Source organism: Branchiostoma floridae, chromosome 5 (assembly GCF_000003815.2).
Source record: "Branchiostoma floridae strain S238N-H82 chromosome 5, Bfl_VNyyK, whole genome shotgun sequence".
NCBI classification, from domain to species: domain Eukaryota; kingdom Metazoa; phylum Chordata; class Leptocardii; order Amphioxiformes; family Branchiostomatidae; genus Branchiostoma; species Branchiostoma floridae.
The window spans coordinates 5593650-5609021 of record NC_049983.1 but is presented as its reverse complement, the minus strand read 5'-3'; the positions used below and the strand labels follow the sequence as shown (position 1 = coordinate 5609021).

The 15372-nt window shown below is 40.2% G+C and overlaps 3 protein-coding genes across 3 annotated transcripts in view; 1 reads left to right on the top strand and 2 right to left on the bottom strand.

The window, feature by feature from the left end:
• The window catches only part of LOC118415628 (pseudouridylate synthase 7 homolog), a 134666-nt gene that overhangs the window by 111795 nt on the left and 7499 nt on the right, over positions 1-15372 (top strand). The gene's annotated exons all lie outside the window — the stretch shown is intronic.
• Positions 118-7089, bottom strand: LOC118415254 (hydroxysteroid 11-beta-dehydrogenase 1-like protein). The gene is made up of 6 exons (XM_035819709.1): positions 6733-7089; positions 5571-5701; positions 3972-4083; positions 2862-3062; positions 1973-2139; positions 118-1259 (listed from the first exon to the last, which is right to left on the bottom strand). The coding sequence occupies exons 1-6, from the start codon at positions 6812-6814 to the stop codon at positions 1035-1037; spliced, it is 918 nt and encodes a 305-aa protein (XP_035675602.1). The 5' UTR covers positions 6815-7089; the 3' UTR covers positions 118-1034.
• The window catches only part of LOC118415255 (serine/threonine-protein phosphatase 6 regulatory ankyrin repeat subunit C-like), an 8619-nt gene continuing 5397 nt past the window's right edge, over positions 12151-15372 (bottom strand). The window contains exons 3-4 of the mRNA XM_035819710.1: positions 13988-14116; positions 12151-13493 (exon numbers count right to left, since the gene is read on the bottom strand). Of these exons, the coding sequence (XP_035675603.1) occupies positions 13260-13493; positions 13988-14116 (363 nt within the window). The 3' untranslated portion in view covers positions 12151-13259. The remainder of the gene's footprint in view (positions 13494-13987; positions 14117-15372) is intronic.

Below are 15372 nucleotides of genomic sequence, written 5' to 3'. Positions count from 1 at the left end.
TACACATATAGCACCACTGGAAATTCTGAATTATAGGTGGCTTACTTTGAAATAAATTGGATTTCATGTAAAAAATTAAAGATGACTCTAGTGGACATCAGGCCCTGTTTAACACACAGTAGTCAACAACAGGAACAATCACAACGAAATAAAGTAAGAGTAAGAGACAACTTTGCGTATCGCATCGTTTATTGTTCACACAGATCATAAGCACCACTGGAAATACATTTTTGATTTTAAGCTTAAGGGTTTATTTTGAAATTGATTAAAATTGATGTAGAAAATCTAAGTTGACTATCTGTATCTAGTATATGTTCAGTTATGTAATCATGATGGCAGAATTAAATTACGCATTTAGACAGACTGGTCACATTCGTCGTTGGTCGTTCAGATTCACTATTTTTTTTAATTCTCTTCTCTCCGTGTGATGCCCACGGAGCCTCTTCGGTTGATGTGTCTATTCTGTGTCAACATTATGTACATTGACATCTATCAAGAACCATTAGATTATTATTATCAATTAAATATGAATTATTATCTTCGCACGTGACATTTTGAAATAAAAGATACAATGAAGTGGGCCAATCACAGATGACTAATTCATAGAACTTGATTACACTAATATGGCTAATTAATGTAAATACAAGTTCACATTTTGTTTTAAAACCTTTAACACTCATTGATTTTGATGCAGGTGTAAAATTTTTGAGCAGCCAGTGTGACAGGACCAACCACCAACATGGATCTAAGATCATGGTCTTTTTGACAACAAAAGAGCTGAAATTTGCACCGTAGACTTATGCATGATTATCCCAAGAATGCATTCAGTTTACAATTACAACTGTATGACAAAACAGACTCACTCCTTCTGCTCAAGCTGAGTTCCAGGACACAAATAAGAGAATCGTATGATGGCGTATACGACCAAGTCCTCAGTGTTGCCCAGTCCTTTCCAAAAATGACCATATCACAAGTCACATTATCTTATCTCTGTTGACAGATGGTGAACATAATAATATTATTACTTATTTGTATTATTCCAATAATGGTGACCTGTCATATTGTTTCGAGCTCCCTATCACGCTTTGTTCTAAAAAGTAGTCCCCGACTTCTGGAAAGATGTCCCAGATTTTGGCTAGAGTCCATATCTGTCCCCAGGGGTAGTAGACGTCCCTCTGTCGGGTCGCCCCTCCCCGGATGATGACCTGTGCGGCCTCAGCGGCGGGGTACATCGGCTGTTTGGTGTCCAGTCCTCTGTCCTGTGTTGCAATAAAGTTTACTAATAAAGTGAAATTCCTAACAAATTTGGTCTTTTCTGAAAACGTGTACTATAAAAAATGCAGAAATGTTCTTCGCGGTTTTCGAGAGGCAGTCTTACCGCGAACTTAAAACCACCACAAACACATTTTCCCTCTAACGCAAAATTAAGTCCCCACCAACTGAAATGCATTTACAGTAGTTTGTAATTGAAGGTAATCATTAAAGCAGATTACTATTCCATAACAGTCTATATAGAGAAGACACATGCTATATACATGCACCTTTTTGCATATTTTACTAGAGGGAAATTTCTCTATAGTCAGACATGTACTTTACAGTTATAGAAACACCTAAATGACAGAGTTGACTTTCATATTGTTGAAACTTGTAGAACCCTTATATCATTACAAGAGTTACGACTCTAAAGCTAAGGGCACAACACACCATATGTGCAAATACGTGACAAAACATGGGCAATCTTGTGGGATCCGTAAGTCGTAAGTAATGCCGTACAAACTCTTAGGGAATCCGACAGATTTTGGAGCACACAGACATGCCATAGAACTTTACATCCAGACAAACAATGTGTTGCCGTGTTGACGTACTCCCTCCCTGTTCTTGCCATCGTTCCCCACGTTTTCAGAAATACGTGGCGGACGTGGCCTCCAAAAAAATTGCATGTTCGGCGGGTTGTGCCCTTAGCTTAACTTACTTTGATAGCTTTCTTGCCAAGCCCGGTGTCGATAGATCCCAGCACAATGTAAGTGACGGAGACGTTGGATTTCTGGATACGAAGCTCTTGCCGTAAGGTGCTAAAGAACCCACGCAGACCAAACTTGGTGCCCGCGTATATGGCGTTCAAAGGAACAGGGAATTTTCCTTGAGAGAAGAAGAAAGGTCCAAGTCAGTAACATTATAAGTTATTGTTTGAACTTTTAATTTTAAGTTGATTGGCCAGAGGGATCAGTCTTTTTGTGATAGCCCTTGTTACAGTGTAGGTATATGACAGCTTAGCCACATTCTGCATTAGATATTATAATGTATAACATTATACAATTGTACATACAACATGTATGATGTGTACATTGTACATTATAATGTATATGTGTGTCATGTGACTGTTATCATACAAAGTAGAAACTTGTCTACTTCCAGTGCACAGGTGTAAGTCTGCAAATAAAAAGGGTCTCTACCTGACCTCTATATAGTTATTGGTAGACTGAATTTTTAATATTTAATAAGGAAAGTATTCTAAGGGCAATTGATAAAGGTGCACTCTTACTGCACTTCCGTCAAGCTTGCGTCACTGTGGGGTTCATTCACAGCATCACTTTTGGTAATTTCTCTGAATTTTTATAATTTAGATATTGCGTAATACATACAAGTAGGATAGAAGATGACAACTTACACAAAAAGTAAGAAAATTTTTTATCTTTCGAACCCCGCAGTGACGCAAGCTTGACGCAAGTGCAGTGAGAGTGCACCTTAAGTCAATGGAGTGCAGATATGTCTGCTAAATAAAAGTTTCATCAGACTATGCAATTTTTCCAGCAACCAATGAATTCTAGATCTTGTAGAGACTAACAGAAAATCAAATTTACCTGCACCCGAGCCCACCACAACAATGCTGCCACTGTTCTTGTGTAAAGTGGGTAGAGCCAGGGAAGCCAGCCTGATGTAGCTGACATAGTTGGCCTGGATGTGCTTCTCAGCATACTCCATGTCCCCATCCCACAGATACTGGAAGAACTTGTTGTCGATCGTTGACGCCAGGTGGTTGATCACCAATATGTCAAGTCCACCTTCAGAAAACAAAATAGGCTATCAGTAACAGCACTAAAAAGAAACAAAAGTGATCTTGATCACTGAAGAGCTAGTTTTCCACTGGTCGCAACAGAAAAGAAAGACAGTGCACATTGTATAATTAATATAGAATACAACACGGTGTATTCCGTATCACCCAAGGTATCAGCCTGACCACGGGTTGGATCACCCGAAGGCCGGAGGGTGATCCGATCCGCGGGAGAGCTGGGACAGAGGGACATATTTTATTTATGTCATACCCACCTGAGAAAACCCCTGTTTTGATGCGAAATGCACCAGAAGTTGAACAGATTTGGTGCCCTCGAACAAAAAGTGTTGCAACAGCAATGTTCCAACGTCCGAATCAGGTATTCGAATTGCAAACCGTGCCGTATTTGGCCCGTTCTAAATGGCCCGATTTACTCGAAGAAAGCCTGTGTGATACGCCTTTTGAACCTGTGCGATACGGAAGTTATGGCCCGGTCCGGAAAACCCGTATCGAACGTTTTCGCGTCACAGGTATGACATAATGTACAGTATTTACAGGTTCATTCCACAGTCAAGCTCTTTTCCACTTGTCTGTGTGACACAAACTCTGCTGTCGGGGGCTGTAACTGGCGGGCTGCTTTAAGCGAGATTAAATCAAGCTACTTTTCGACAAGCACAATGAACAGTGGACAGCGGCCAACAAAGATCTAAGACAACATTTACCATTATGATTATGATAGCAAGACAGCTGCATTTTGTACGACTTATGCAGGACCTCCCTTGGCTTGCAATGGTATGATACAACAAATGGAATGGAACTACCGCACATGGTATTTGCTCTTTCAGTGGTGCTGAAAAGATGGTTGAATTAATGGGCACTGTGGTTTTTGAAACAATGGATTCATATGATTGTATAGTACCTAATTTGTCCTTTGCAGTCTGGATGGTCCTTTCACAGTCCTCTGCCTTCCCCATGTCCCCTGCTACATACAGAGCCTGTTGGGCACCTAGTTCTCTCATCTTGGCCACTACCTACATAAAACAGGGAAAATCACTGGTTAAAGCAGGTATCTCACTGGACTGTGGTACTGTGGTGGTATGTCTGGGTTTGTTCATTGAGGCACCTGTTTGTGTTCTTTTTGCTAATTTTCCCTTGTCTTCTCACAGACATGCAGCAAATTTGCAGTCTTGCTTGGGGCGTGGTGTGGGCATTTTGCTACTTGCGTTATTTTTTTTACTTATGAGAAAACATTGCCTTTACAACCGGCACATTGATGTTTATTGGTCCTTGTTGCCAGTATTAACAATGCCTCTTCACCGTACGGTGAAGGTATTTGGCATTGTCAAATGCCAACCTACCGCCACGGTACTGCAGAAAATTTGTGGATAAGTCCAAGTTTTGTGTTGGAATTTATAGACACAGAGCTCAACTTTGCAGACATTTGATAAGTTAAGTCTCACAAAAAACCCTGGATATATTATTATTGATGTATAATTATATTTCAGCCATACCATAGGTATGGTGAAATATATTGTATTCGTAATGTTTCTTTCTTTCTTTCTTTCTCCTGTCAAATCTTCAAATCGAATCAACTCCGCCATTTTTTAACCGATTGACTTGAAATTTGGCACAAAGGTAGAGTAAGCCAATACCCCCAGGTGTTTTTTTCATTTTTTTCATATCTTCCTTTAAAATGATTTTATTGAGGTTTTTGTCAATTTTTATGTATATTTCGGGCTCCTGTACCCTGGTATTACAGTCGAATGACATGAAATTTGGTAGAGAGGTGCCTTGATCATATGCTCACCTAGATTCAATAACAGTTTTGGCATACGGTACAACAGAATGCTTAATTTTGCGATTTTTGGCCATTTTTTTACCAAAAAAGGACATTTTGGGCTCCTGTAGCCTCGTTTTACAACCAAATGATCTGAAATTTGGTCTAAAAGTGCCCTTTAATTATGTGCACATAAATCCAATAAAGGTTTTCCCATACGGTACAACAGAATGCTTAATTTTGCGATTTTTGGTCATTTTTTGACCAAAAAAGGACATTTTTGGCTCCTGTAGCCTCGTTTTACAACCAAATGATCTGAAATTTGGTATAAAAGTGCCCTTCAATTATGTGCACATAAATTCAATAAAAGTTTTCCCATACGGTACAACAAAATGCTTAATTTTGAGATTTTATGGCCATTTTTTTGACAAAATTTGGACATTTTTTGCTCCTGTTCCCTCGATTTACAACCTAATGACCCGTAAATTGGTAAAGGGGTGCTCTAGATATCTATTCAAATGACCCATGTATAATTTTTGGCATGGACCACTTTAAAATGATATGTTTGGGATTTTTTGGTCATTTTCCAATGGCCAAAGGGGTCAACGACCTCAAGGCCTATTGTTGCATGAGGGAGATGGCTGAAATATGCTGTATTTGCTCTCAAGCAAATGTCGGCCTTTCTAGTTGTTTTATTAGATTATGACACAATCCTGGTGTCATCACATTTTTTAAAGTTACCTCCTGAAGTCGCTTTTCCCTCCTGGCTGTGATGACCACCTTTGCCCCCAGCTTAGCGTACTCATACGCCATCTGTTCACCGATCCCGGAACTGCAGCCTGTGATCACAACTCTTGCACCCCGTAAGGACTCTGTCAGGAAATCAAAAATACATTAGTTGGTCAGTTGATTCACTTAATGCCTTACATGTAGGTCTGATTAACTGGCTAATAGCCAGAAATTGTCAAACTAGTGAGGTCGAAGCCTGAGTAGTCATTGTCGTTTAGTCCCATATCTCTGTCCATACCAGGCATGCATTCCTAACAGTAGAAAAGTAAACACAAGGAGGAAATATGTACGTTACTTGCCTCAGGATAAGTGGTGAAAAACATGTCAATAGCACATCCAGGATAAAAGGTTGCTACTGCAAAAAGGTACCTAAAGAAAGTTCTACAAGGTCACACACCAGGGGGCTCAATTGACCTTGACCTTCGTTTTCCCAACACCTACCCGCATGCATACCAAATATCATAACACTGTCTGTTCAGGGGTTCTTAAGCTGGCCACAAAACCTGGAAACACACACGGACTAACAGACACTCAGACTGACAGACCCCAAACAATACCTCCATTTTTCATGGCGATAATAAGAAGCTGTGAAAAATAGTCACTGTTCTTTTTTGTAATTTGAACCTGGTTCTTTGTGTCCTAGAGTAATTCAGCGTTACAAAATAGTTTTGTATAGGGAGCAATGCCCTTGAAAGCCCTGGGCCACTGTTTCGTGGTAGTTGGAGGCTTGTGCCGCGGGAATTATAATGGACTGTAAAGTAAACAGTTTATAAATGTCTACTTGTCTAGTAACATTTCACCACTCATTGCGAGACACTGGTAGCAGTTTCCATGTGCTTCAGAACAGGAGAAACACAAATAGTTAACATATACAAATGTTAAATTCTACACATGTACAGAGTTACTTGAGTTTGGCAAAACATAATTATACCTAACTTAAAGAGATAGCCATGCATCTTGTACATGTGCCAAGTTGAACTTGAAGACAGTACATTGTATTCTATCTTTTGTAGATTCTGTTGATATTCTTTATCCTTACAAAGGGACCAATCTAAGACTTACTCTGTGTTTACAAAACATTCTCACAATGCACAAATTATATCGGAATACATACCTGGGTCAAAGCTGGGTTCGTATAAAATGTACGCTATTCCTATAGCGAGTAGGGATCCCAGCAACCACACTGTTCTTGCCATTGTGCTTCTTTGAGGAAGGACGGGGGGTTAACTTAGTGCAGCTAATAGTTGAAATGCAGGGCTTCTACAAGCATGTGGGGGGTAAGGGGCATGTGTGCTCACATTCAAGTAACTGTTATGCCTCTTCCACTGGAAGAGTTGATATGGCTGTTATAAGAAATGTTTAGATCCTCTCTCCCTTCAATTTCAATACACCCATGTTCCCATTCCCTTGAGTCGCATGATAATTTGAATGCTGTGCTGTATTTGGCCCTGACAATAAGAGTTAGAACCCACCCACCCCCATCTTTTTGACAAATGGAATAAGCCCCTGTTTAGAGTAGTGCTTAATCTGTTTATACAATACACTGCACACGTATAACAGGGGCAAAGTCTGTATTTTGGGTTTAATCATTTGCTAAAAAGAGTTAAGTGTTAGCCTATTGAGTTGAGCTTGTGACCCTGGAATCGTATAGGTCAGGTCAAGGAAAGTTGTCCAACAAGTCTTAACTTTAGGCTTTAAGTATCCTTAGCTTGAATCTTAACAGTCATCTTGAATCTTGAGTCTTAACATGGTGGTTTTGTTGATGTACATGTTGACTATATGTTGTACATTGTATAATCCTTATGTCACTTGCATAAAATTTATCACACTAAAGGTTCTCATTGTACAAAACCACAACTGTGGCTGATCCAGAACAAAAGTATGTGCCACAAATGCTGTGACCGCCCCAGCCCTTGCTTAGGCTTATCTTGTGTTACATGGTATTGCATACAATTCAGTGTAGCCTTAGGCCACACCAATTTAATTTCTTGGTTCACGGATTTTTTCATAAAAAATATGGAGAGGGCGAAATAAAAATAAAACTTGTAAAATGGTTGGGGTAAAGGTAACGGCTAATCCAAAACATAAATAAAAAAAGTTTTCAGCTTGAAAAAAGTACAAAAACACTACTAAGTATTATTGTACTAGTAACAGCACCTGTACCCACACTTTAAGGAGCTTATAATATAAAGGCCGATTTGCTACACTAGAAAGTTGGTGAATGGCTTCATTAATGGTGAAAATTTGCTGAGTGGTAATTTTTATTTTTATTTTTTTTTTCCAAAAAATAGGAGCGAGCGAATCCGTGAACCAAGAAATTAAATTGGTGTGGCCTTACGAAGAAATTTTCCTAGAACAGCTGCATGTATTGATTCCTGCACAATGCCAGTCTGTATGAGGTTTTCCCAAAAAAAGTTAAATGAGACAGTGTAGCCTCATTGATTATGTTTTGGTTGCCTGGGTACCATCCGAATAGTAGTTTGCTTTGACGTTTTATTATACTCACTTTATACAGTCGCTTCGCGCTCCGACTTTTATTATCTTGAGAACCTTGAGTTGTCATCTCCAACGTCTGGAATCGTCCAAATTTTGGATGAGGCCACTGATTGGCCCCACACATGAACAAATTGAGGAATGGGTTCAAGCACTTGTTCAAACAAGCGTTCCAACACCCAAAACGTCCTCTGCTTGCGAGAGGGCCTATTGTCATCGAACGAGGGCTCGTCAGTGACGTTCTGATCATACATTTTAGTTAATAACATCCGTCAGTGTCACTGATTTGTGACCAGTCACTGCACGATTTCCGACAGATATTATTCTGTCACTGACGGAGACTGTAGGGTTTGTGCCTGGCCAAACAGTCATGCCAGTGGTTGCCAAGTTTCAGGCTGAGTATAGTGTGCTTTAATAGCATAAAGCACAATGACAGATGGTCAATGATCAGTACAAAGATAGTGGTAACAGTACTTTATTGCCAGCTGCAGACACAGACACACGTCTCTGTCTGTCACCAAACAGGAGCTTAGGCCCAATCTACACACAGTTTTTACCGATATCTGTGGAGATATCGGGAGGGATCTAGAACGTAGGGGGCCGGACACCCATGGCGCTTGCAGTCATAAACATTTTATAGCGCGATTTTCCAAATGGCGTTATATGCTAATGAGCCTTCCCGAAGTCGGGAAGCATCTACACGCGTGCGAAGCTGTCGGGGACCCCTGCTAAGCTATCGGTAAGGTATCGTACGAATGGTCCGGACCTTTCGGGAGAAATTTTCCCGATATCGTAATGGCGATATAGTAGTTCCATCTAGACGATGAAAAAAAGCTGTCGGCGAGAGGTTGTAGGCTCGCCGATATCGGGAAAAACTGTGTGTAGATCGTGCCTTTAATACCCTGTGTTAGCAGAGTGACATTCACAGCTTAGAGAATGAAAGTTTTATACAGCCTCCATTGGAAGGGTTTGTACATCTCACTTATAGCTAGTAAAAACATTGAAAATATCACACTTGTATGTTTATGACCCAAGATGAAAGGAAATTCTACTAAGTATTCAAAACTTGTGAAAGAAAACATGACGTATGACACATACAACATAGACAACAATACCTAGAAGTGCTGAATTCAGATGTCAAAATCTTCGACATTAAAGAAAGAAATATTCCTCTTACAACTCTAGCTAGCACCGGACATAGCAGACTTCTTTTACACAACCAGTTTATCTCACCTGATGACGTTTCGACGTCTGTCAGACATCTTCCTCAGAGCTTCTAACTGGAGTTCTGCGTCTCCCCGCTATATGTTGCCGATGTAGGTGGCGCTTTTGTGGCGAGAACATCATCCGAACTAGAAGCTCTGAGGAAGATGTCTGACAGACATCGAAACGTCAGCAGGTGAGATAAACTGGTTGTGTAAAACAAACCTCCTATGGCCTATGATCTACCAACCTGATGAAATTATTCTTGAAAATCTAGCTAGCACCCTGTCTTGCAATCACTCTACATACACATTAATTGATTAGAGAAAGCACCATATTGCACAAATAGCTTTGAAAGTACACTAAACTAAGTGACGTTATTGACAGGCAAGACATTTGAAACTCGAGACTTTCTACATGAAAGCAGAGGACATTAATTTTGTACATCAGTGATTCTTGTTACTACATTAGTCAGATCAATCACAGATTTTGTCATGCCAACTTTTCTACAAGCCATTAGTATAAATTATTCAATACAAAACTACAAAATTGCATGATTTATACACATCCTTTGTAATACAATAATGACAAAGGCAGCTGATGATTTTTTCTGCAGGGATGCCTCTAATTCTATCAGTTTAGTAAAGTTGTCAGCTGTTATTTTTACCTCCCTTTACAGTTTGATGACCTACTTGTTTCCAGTCAGAAGATTTTATTTTTTTGCTATGTCTTCAATGTAACGGTTGCTTCGTTGCTAGTTTTTATGTATATCAGGGTGTTAGACGCAGTTATTGTATAGCAGGGTTCTAGTCAGGATTTGGTAAAGGCAAGGTATCAGAAAGTGACCAATCAGGCCAAAACTCCCCCTAGATCTATGGTTTGAAAATGTAAGGAAAAAAGTTGTCATTGTAACATGGATTATTTTAGAAGTTGAAAATAACTTAAATTTTTTTTTTTAAATTGGAATTGACATTACACAATCATTCAAGTGAGTATTAATAAAGCATTCGTTGAAAAGTAAAATAGTCCAGAAGATAATTAATTTGGGGTCACGGTGAAGCTTACAAATAATGGAGTGATGGCCTGATAACAATAAAATGCACTAGCTAGAACCCTGTATAGTTGCTTAGATTGCTGCTTCAGGTATTTGATTACATGTACATGTATGTATATTGGATTATGTCTATTGTGGTACAATTCTAATAGCTGCAGTACTATTGATAGGAGTCATACATTGGTTAGTACCATGTACATGTACATACAGTTGTGAACATTGAAACAGTGGTACAAGTAGCCCTCATAGTTGACACTTGTTTCTTTTCCATCATGAGTCTGTGATGTTTATCCACCTCTTATTGTTGGCTCAGGCCTAACACAGTTCAACTTAACATTGCACAAAGACACTTGATGATACCTTTTCAAGTACACATAGACACACAATAAAATATAAACCAAATAGATGCAAGTAATATCGAAACAACTTGTTGTGGATTGCCCTCACGAAAATTAATTTGATTTCTGCTGTATGGGGAAGAACTTTCTAAAGTTTGCAACTTTCTCTGGAAAACAATGGAGGCCAACCAAGTGTGTCAATTATTCAACATTCACAACAGTGATGTACTGGTCATAGTTTTAAACACCTGTCAGTGTAACTGACAATTTCTGACCAGTCACTGACGCAGGGCTCTAGCCAGCGTCCGTTTTTCCATCAATTGACGGAAATTTGCTGCGTGTGGCAGAAAACTTTTAAAACCAATCCCTTAACCTTGACGGACAAAAATCCTTGGTGGAAGCTACAGGCGGCTTGTGGATGCCATCCAGGGTGGTAAAAGCCACACACTGTTTGTTTTGCTATTGTTCTGATTGTTGACAATCTGTGTCGGCGCCCTTTTGCAATTACGATAATCTCATTAAAAACCCGTTTTTCAAGGTCTCGGTTCAGTCTCTCTAAGTCCTGGAATAGTGTTTTCGCGACAATGGGAATTGGCTGACGGAAAAAAAATTAGAGCTGGCTAGAGCCCTGCACTGACGACCTCTGACCAGTCACTGATGAAGATGGAGACAGAGACTGTCGGGTTTCTGTCTGGTCAGAGTTGTACTATATAAGCGTAAGCCTGTACACTGAATCATGACTGGCTCAGCCAAACCAAATTTTTATGTACAGACTCCAGAACGAGTCCTGGTACGCAAGTGTTTGTAATCCCCTTGCACTCTGTTTCTTCTTTTTTTTCATATTGGACCTGTTGTCTGCAGAGCAATTGATACCTGTGAATAGTAGGCTTCTTAATTTTAAAGTTTGCTCCCTTTTATTGACTACACCTTTGCCTTGTTCTTTGTTGTAATGCTTCTCAACTCCAATTGCTGCTTAGCAGAAGACTATGGCTTAATTCTCTCCATAGCTGAGATGGACAGGCGTCCTTTGCAACTGTACAGATTTTGAAACCTTCATTAGCTACAAACTGTACTTCAGAATTCTTGTTGACGTAACGTAACGTAACATGACACCATCTCATCACAATGCAGCCTCAAACTTTTGTTCATTAAGAATGATTGTTCTGGTCCCAAACTAGCTCTTCCATTCGCTTATGGCTTGAGCAGCCACATAAGAAATCATCATCTCCAAACAGTACAATTATGTTAGGCTTTAGTTCCCATTTCCACAACCAGGGCCTGACCGGGATGTTTAATTTGCAGAAATGAAAAATAACAGAATATACAATGACTGTCATACATTATGCCCATGACTAATTTCATTTACGTTCTGTCTGTTTTGTTGCCTTTTCTACCATATTTTTCAAGTTATCCACCTATACTGAAGGGTGTAGCCTATCTGTTGTTTTTGAAAACAGTACTGTGATATCATGTCGACAAAAGGTGATTTCAAAATGCAATATTTCTAAAATATTTTGAAAATACTGTAATTTAGAGTCATTATCTGTGGATCAATTGAGATCGGATTCCCTAAATACCCTGTTTTAAAAACAATGGATATATGTTATCCCACAGATAAAGGTGAACTAGCATTACCAAATTTTTCTATATTGTGGAATGTTCAGTGATGTATCTTGCTCACACACACACACCCTGCCATGTATGGTACAGATACCGGGGTAGATAGTACCTCATACATACAGGCAGCTCTCAGTAAGACAGGTGGTTATCCAGTGCTCATCTCTAACGTTAACTCTGTCGGTCCCTATCAGATCATCCTCTGCGCACATCTCTGTTTCAGATCTCGGGTAATTTGCATTTGTGAAAGATTCATCACTCACAGTCACGTTCGCTCCAGTACACTTGTGTCCAAGAGATTAGTGTTCAGTGGATTTTCGGTTCAACTAAAAGCTCGTGTGTGCCTTTGTAAATGGTAACTTTGGATCCAACCCAAGAAGTCTGCCTTGCCAAATTGCCCGTCTGTGTACATGTACATGCATATCTAGGAATTGAATGGCGGTCGACTTTTGAGAAGGCTGTACGTTAATATGATCACTCACATTCACACTCACTGTCTGGTTTATCGTTCGTTGTTGACTACAAAATTTAGATAGATGAACTGTCATTACACTTGTTAGTACTTTTGCTGTCCAACTCTTGTTTGGCTACAAAATGGATTCTACTTTGTAACAGCTGTTTGTTCTAACTGCCTACACTTTTGTGTGTAGTTAAGACAGGAATTAGTAGTCAATTGTTAGTTGTTTAAGGATAGTTTTCCCAGTTTAAGGACAGTTTTTGATACAAAGACTGGAACCTCTACTTGATTTAGAGCAGCAGGAGACATGTACACTTCTTGTACAAATCCATCTCACTAAGCCTCACATATTCAACCCATGAGTACACATCTCTTAAGCTGAATGGTGGACGACATTGAGGACGAAAGTGGTCCTCGTCGAACGACACAGTCACATTTCTTACATTCAAGACACAAACTGGGTGTTTAGCCGCGGGATCTCAGTTGTTGGCGCTCCTCGTATCGATGTACTGATCTAGTTCTTTGAGAGCGACATAGTCTGTGAGCACCCTGGGGAGGGGCAGCTGCGCGACGGTACACTCCCTGTGGTCCTCCAGGTGCCTGCGGATGGCCACCCGCGCCAGGTGCGCCAGGCTGCGCGGGTTACGCGACAGATGGTTCAGCCACTTCCAGAACTCCTTGTGTGCCGCCAGCTGCTTAGGAATCTCCCCCGTCTTCTGAAAGAGAGAGATTTTGTACAATCAGTGACATCGCTATGACATGAAGGTTAGGGTATTTGGCCCAGAACCGAGAGCTACAAGGGTTTGAATACCTGACATTCTACATGTTAAATAATGGGGTCCAGGTGAACTTTTAAAAAGTAAGATAAATGGACCAAACATTGCTAATAAATGTTTCGAAAGCCACAGTGTTCGCTGTTGTTTAGCAATGCACAGAATAGTACTGGGCTAAACCTGCACAAATGAAAAGGTATTAATATCATGTAGGTAGCTATAGGAGGCTTTTTTCTGCACAACAGCAAACAAGGGGTTAAAATTTCAAAGGGACAAAAGCCCTTATCGAAGAGAATAACACATTCTAGGGTGACATGGGTTTTGACTGCATTTTCACCAGAGCAGTGAGGCAAGTTGTGTAAAGTGCATTTCCCAAGGTTACAACATTGGTGGCATGTCAGGGGATTCCAACCTAGGACCTCTGTTCCCCTTACCTGATTCTTGTAGGTCATCTTGGCCCCGGTGTCCACCAGTATCCTGAGACACTCCAGCTGCCCAGCGGTGGCTGACAGGTACATGGGGGTAACCCCCCACTTGTCTCGCACATCCACGTCTGCACCATTCTGGGGAAAATGTAAACCGTGTCATTTTTTCATAATCTCTAAGGAGATCCTATGATGGCATAAGATAGTACTAGTACTAAACTGGCCAAGCAGCGTAGTCAGCCAAGAGGTGTCCATTTGCCAAACACACTCCTAGGCCGGCTTCACACCTCTGCCAGCTTTTGACACCATCTTTTGCTACCATAGGATCTGCTTCGAGATTAATATTTTCAGTTGGTTGCAAATGCAACTGTCAAAAATACAAAGATTTAGCTTTTGACTGGATCTTTCTTCTCTGGAACAGAAGAATTGACTTTGGATGTAAGAACTATATGAAAAAAAGTAACGTCTTGTCTCGCACATCCACATCTGAACCGTTCTGTGGGAGAATATCAATAGTGTCAACTGTTTTAGTTGCTACAGAGAAACATACAAAGATTCCTCCAAAAATAATTTCATCAGGTTGGTAGAATATAGGACATACTAGTATTCGCAAAAGCTCCACCTACATTGGCTACATATAGCTACGTGAAGCAGAACTTCAGTCTGAAGCTCTGAGGAAGGAGTCTGATAGACACCGAAACATAAGCAAAGTGAGTACATCCTGGTTGTGTACAAGAATTTCCCTATATCCTACAAATATTCAGCTTTTGACTGGATGTTTCTTCAGTAGAAGTGAAGAATTGACTTCGGATGTAAGAACTATGTGAAAAAAAGTAACGTCTTGAACAGAGTGGAAGGTAACATCCACTGGATGGCATTTCAGCACCATCAAATAAGTGGATACTTGTTGTATCACTATTAGGTACTAGTATATCTTCAGTAGACAACTTGTTTCAGTTGTTTAAGAATTCTAGTAAAAGTAACATTCACTTGATGGCATTTCAGCACCATGGTATCACTTAATAATATGATATGACTTGAATGTGGTACCATAAGACATATCATCAGTTAAGCTCCTTTTTTTTCAGCTTACTTCAAGGTGTGACCTGAAGATCACTCAAAGGTTATGGGCTACATTTTAACTGTAACAACATCTCAATAGGTAAGAAACATCATGATTGAGACCAGCCCAATTGCTCACTAAGAGTGAGGACTAACTGACCCAATAGGAGATGCAGGGGTTGAAAATGCTGCTCTCAAAATTCCCTACCCCATTTTGAACAAAATAGGTTTTGATCTACTCAACACCGGGAAGAACCGCTTCCCTCTTTAATGAATACCTCGTACCTGCACCAGTAGTGCTGTACAGTCTGGGTACAGGCTGGCTACAGCGT

What these genes read in the sequence shown, in the direction of transcription:
- LOC118415254 (XM_035819709.1), bottom strand. Translation starts at nt 6,814, where the DNA reads ATGGCAAGAACAGTGTGGTTGCTGGGATCCCTACTCGCTATAGGAATA. An exon ending in CGAACCCAGCTTTGACCCAG is followed by an intron (nt 5,702 to 6,732) that starts GTATGTATTCCG and finishes ATTTCCTGACAG; the next exon opens with AGTCCTTACGGGGTGCAAGA. An exon ending in TGTGGTGGGCTCGGGTGCAG is followed by an intron (nt 2,140 to 2,861) that starts GTAAATTTGATT and finishes TCTTCTCTCAAG; the next exon opens with GAAAATTCCCTGTTCCTTTG.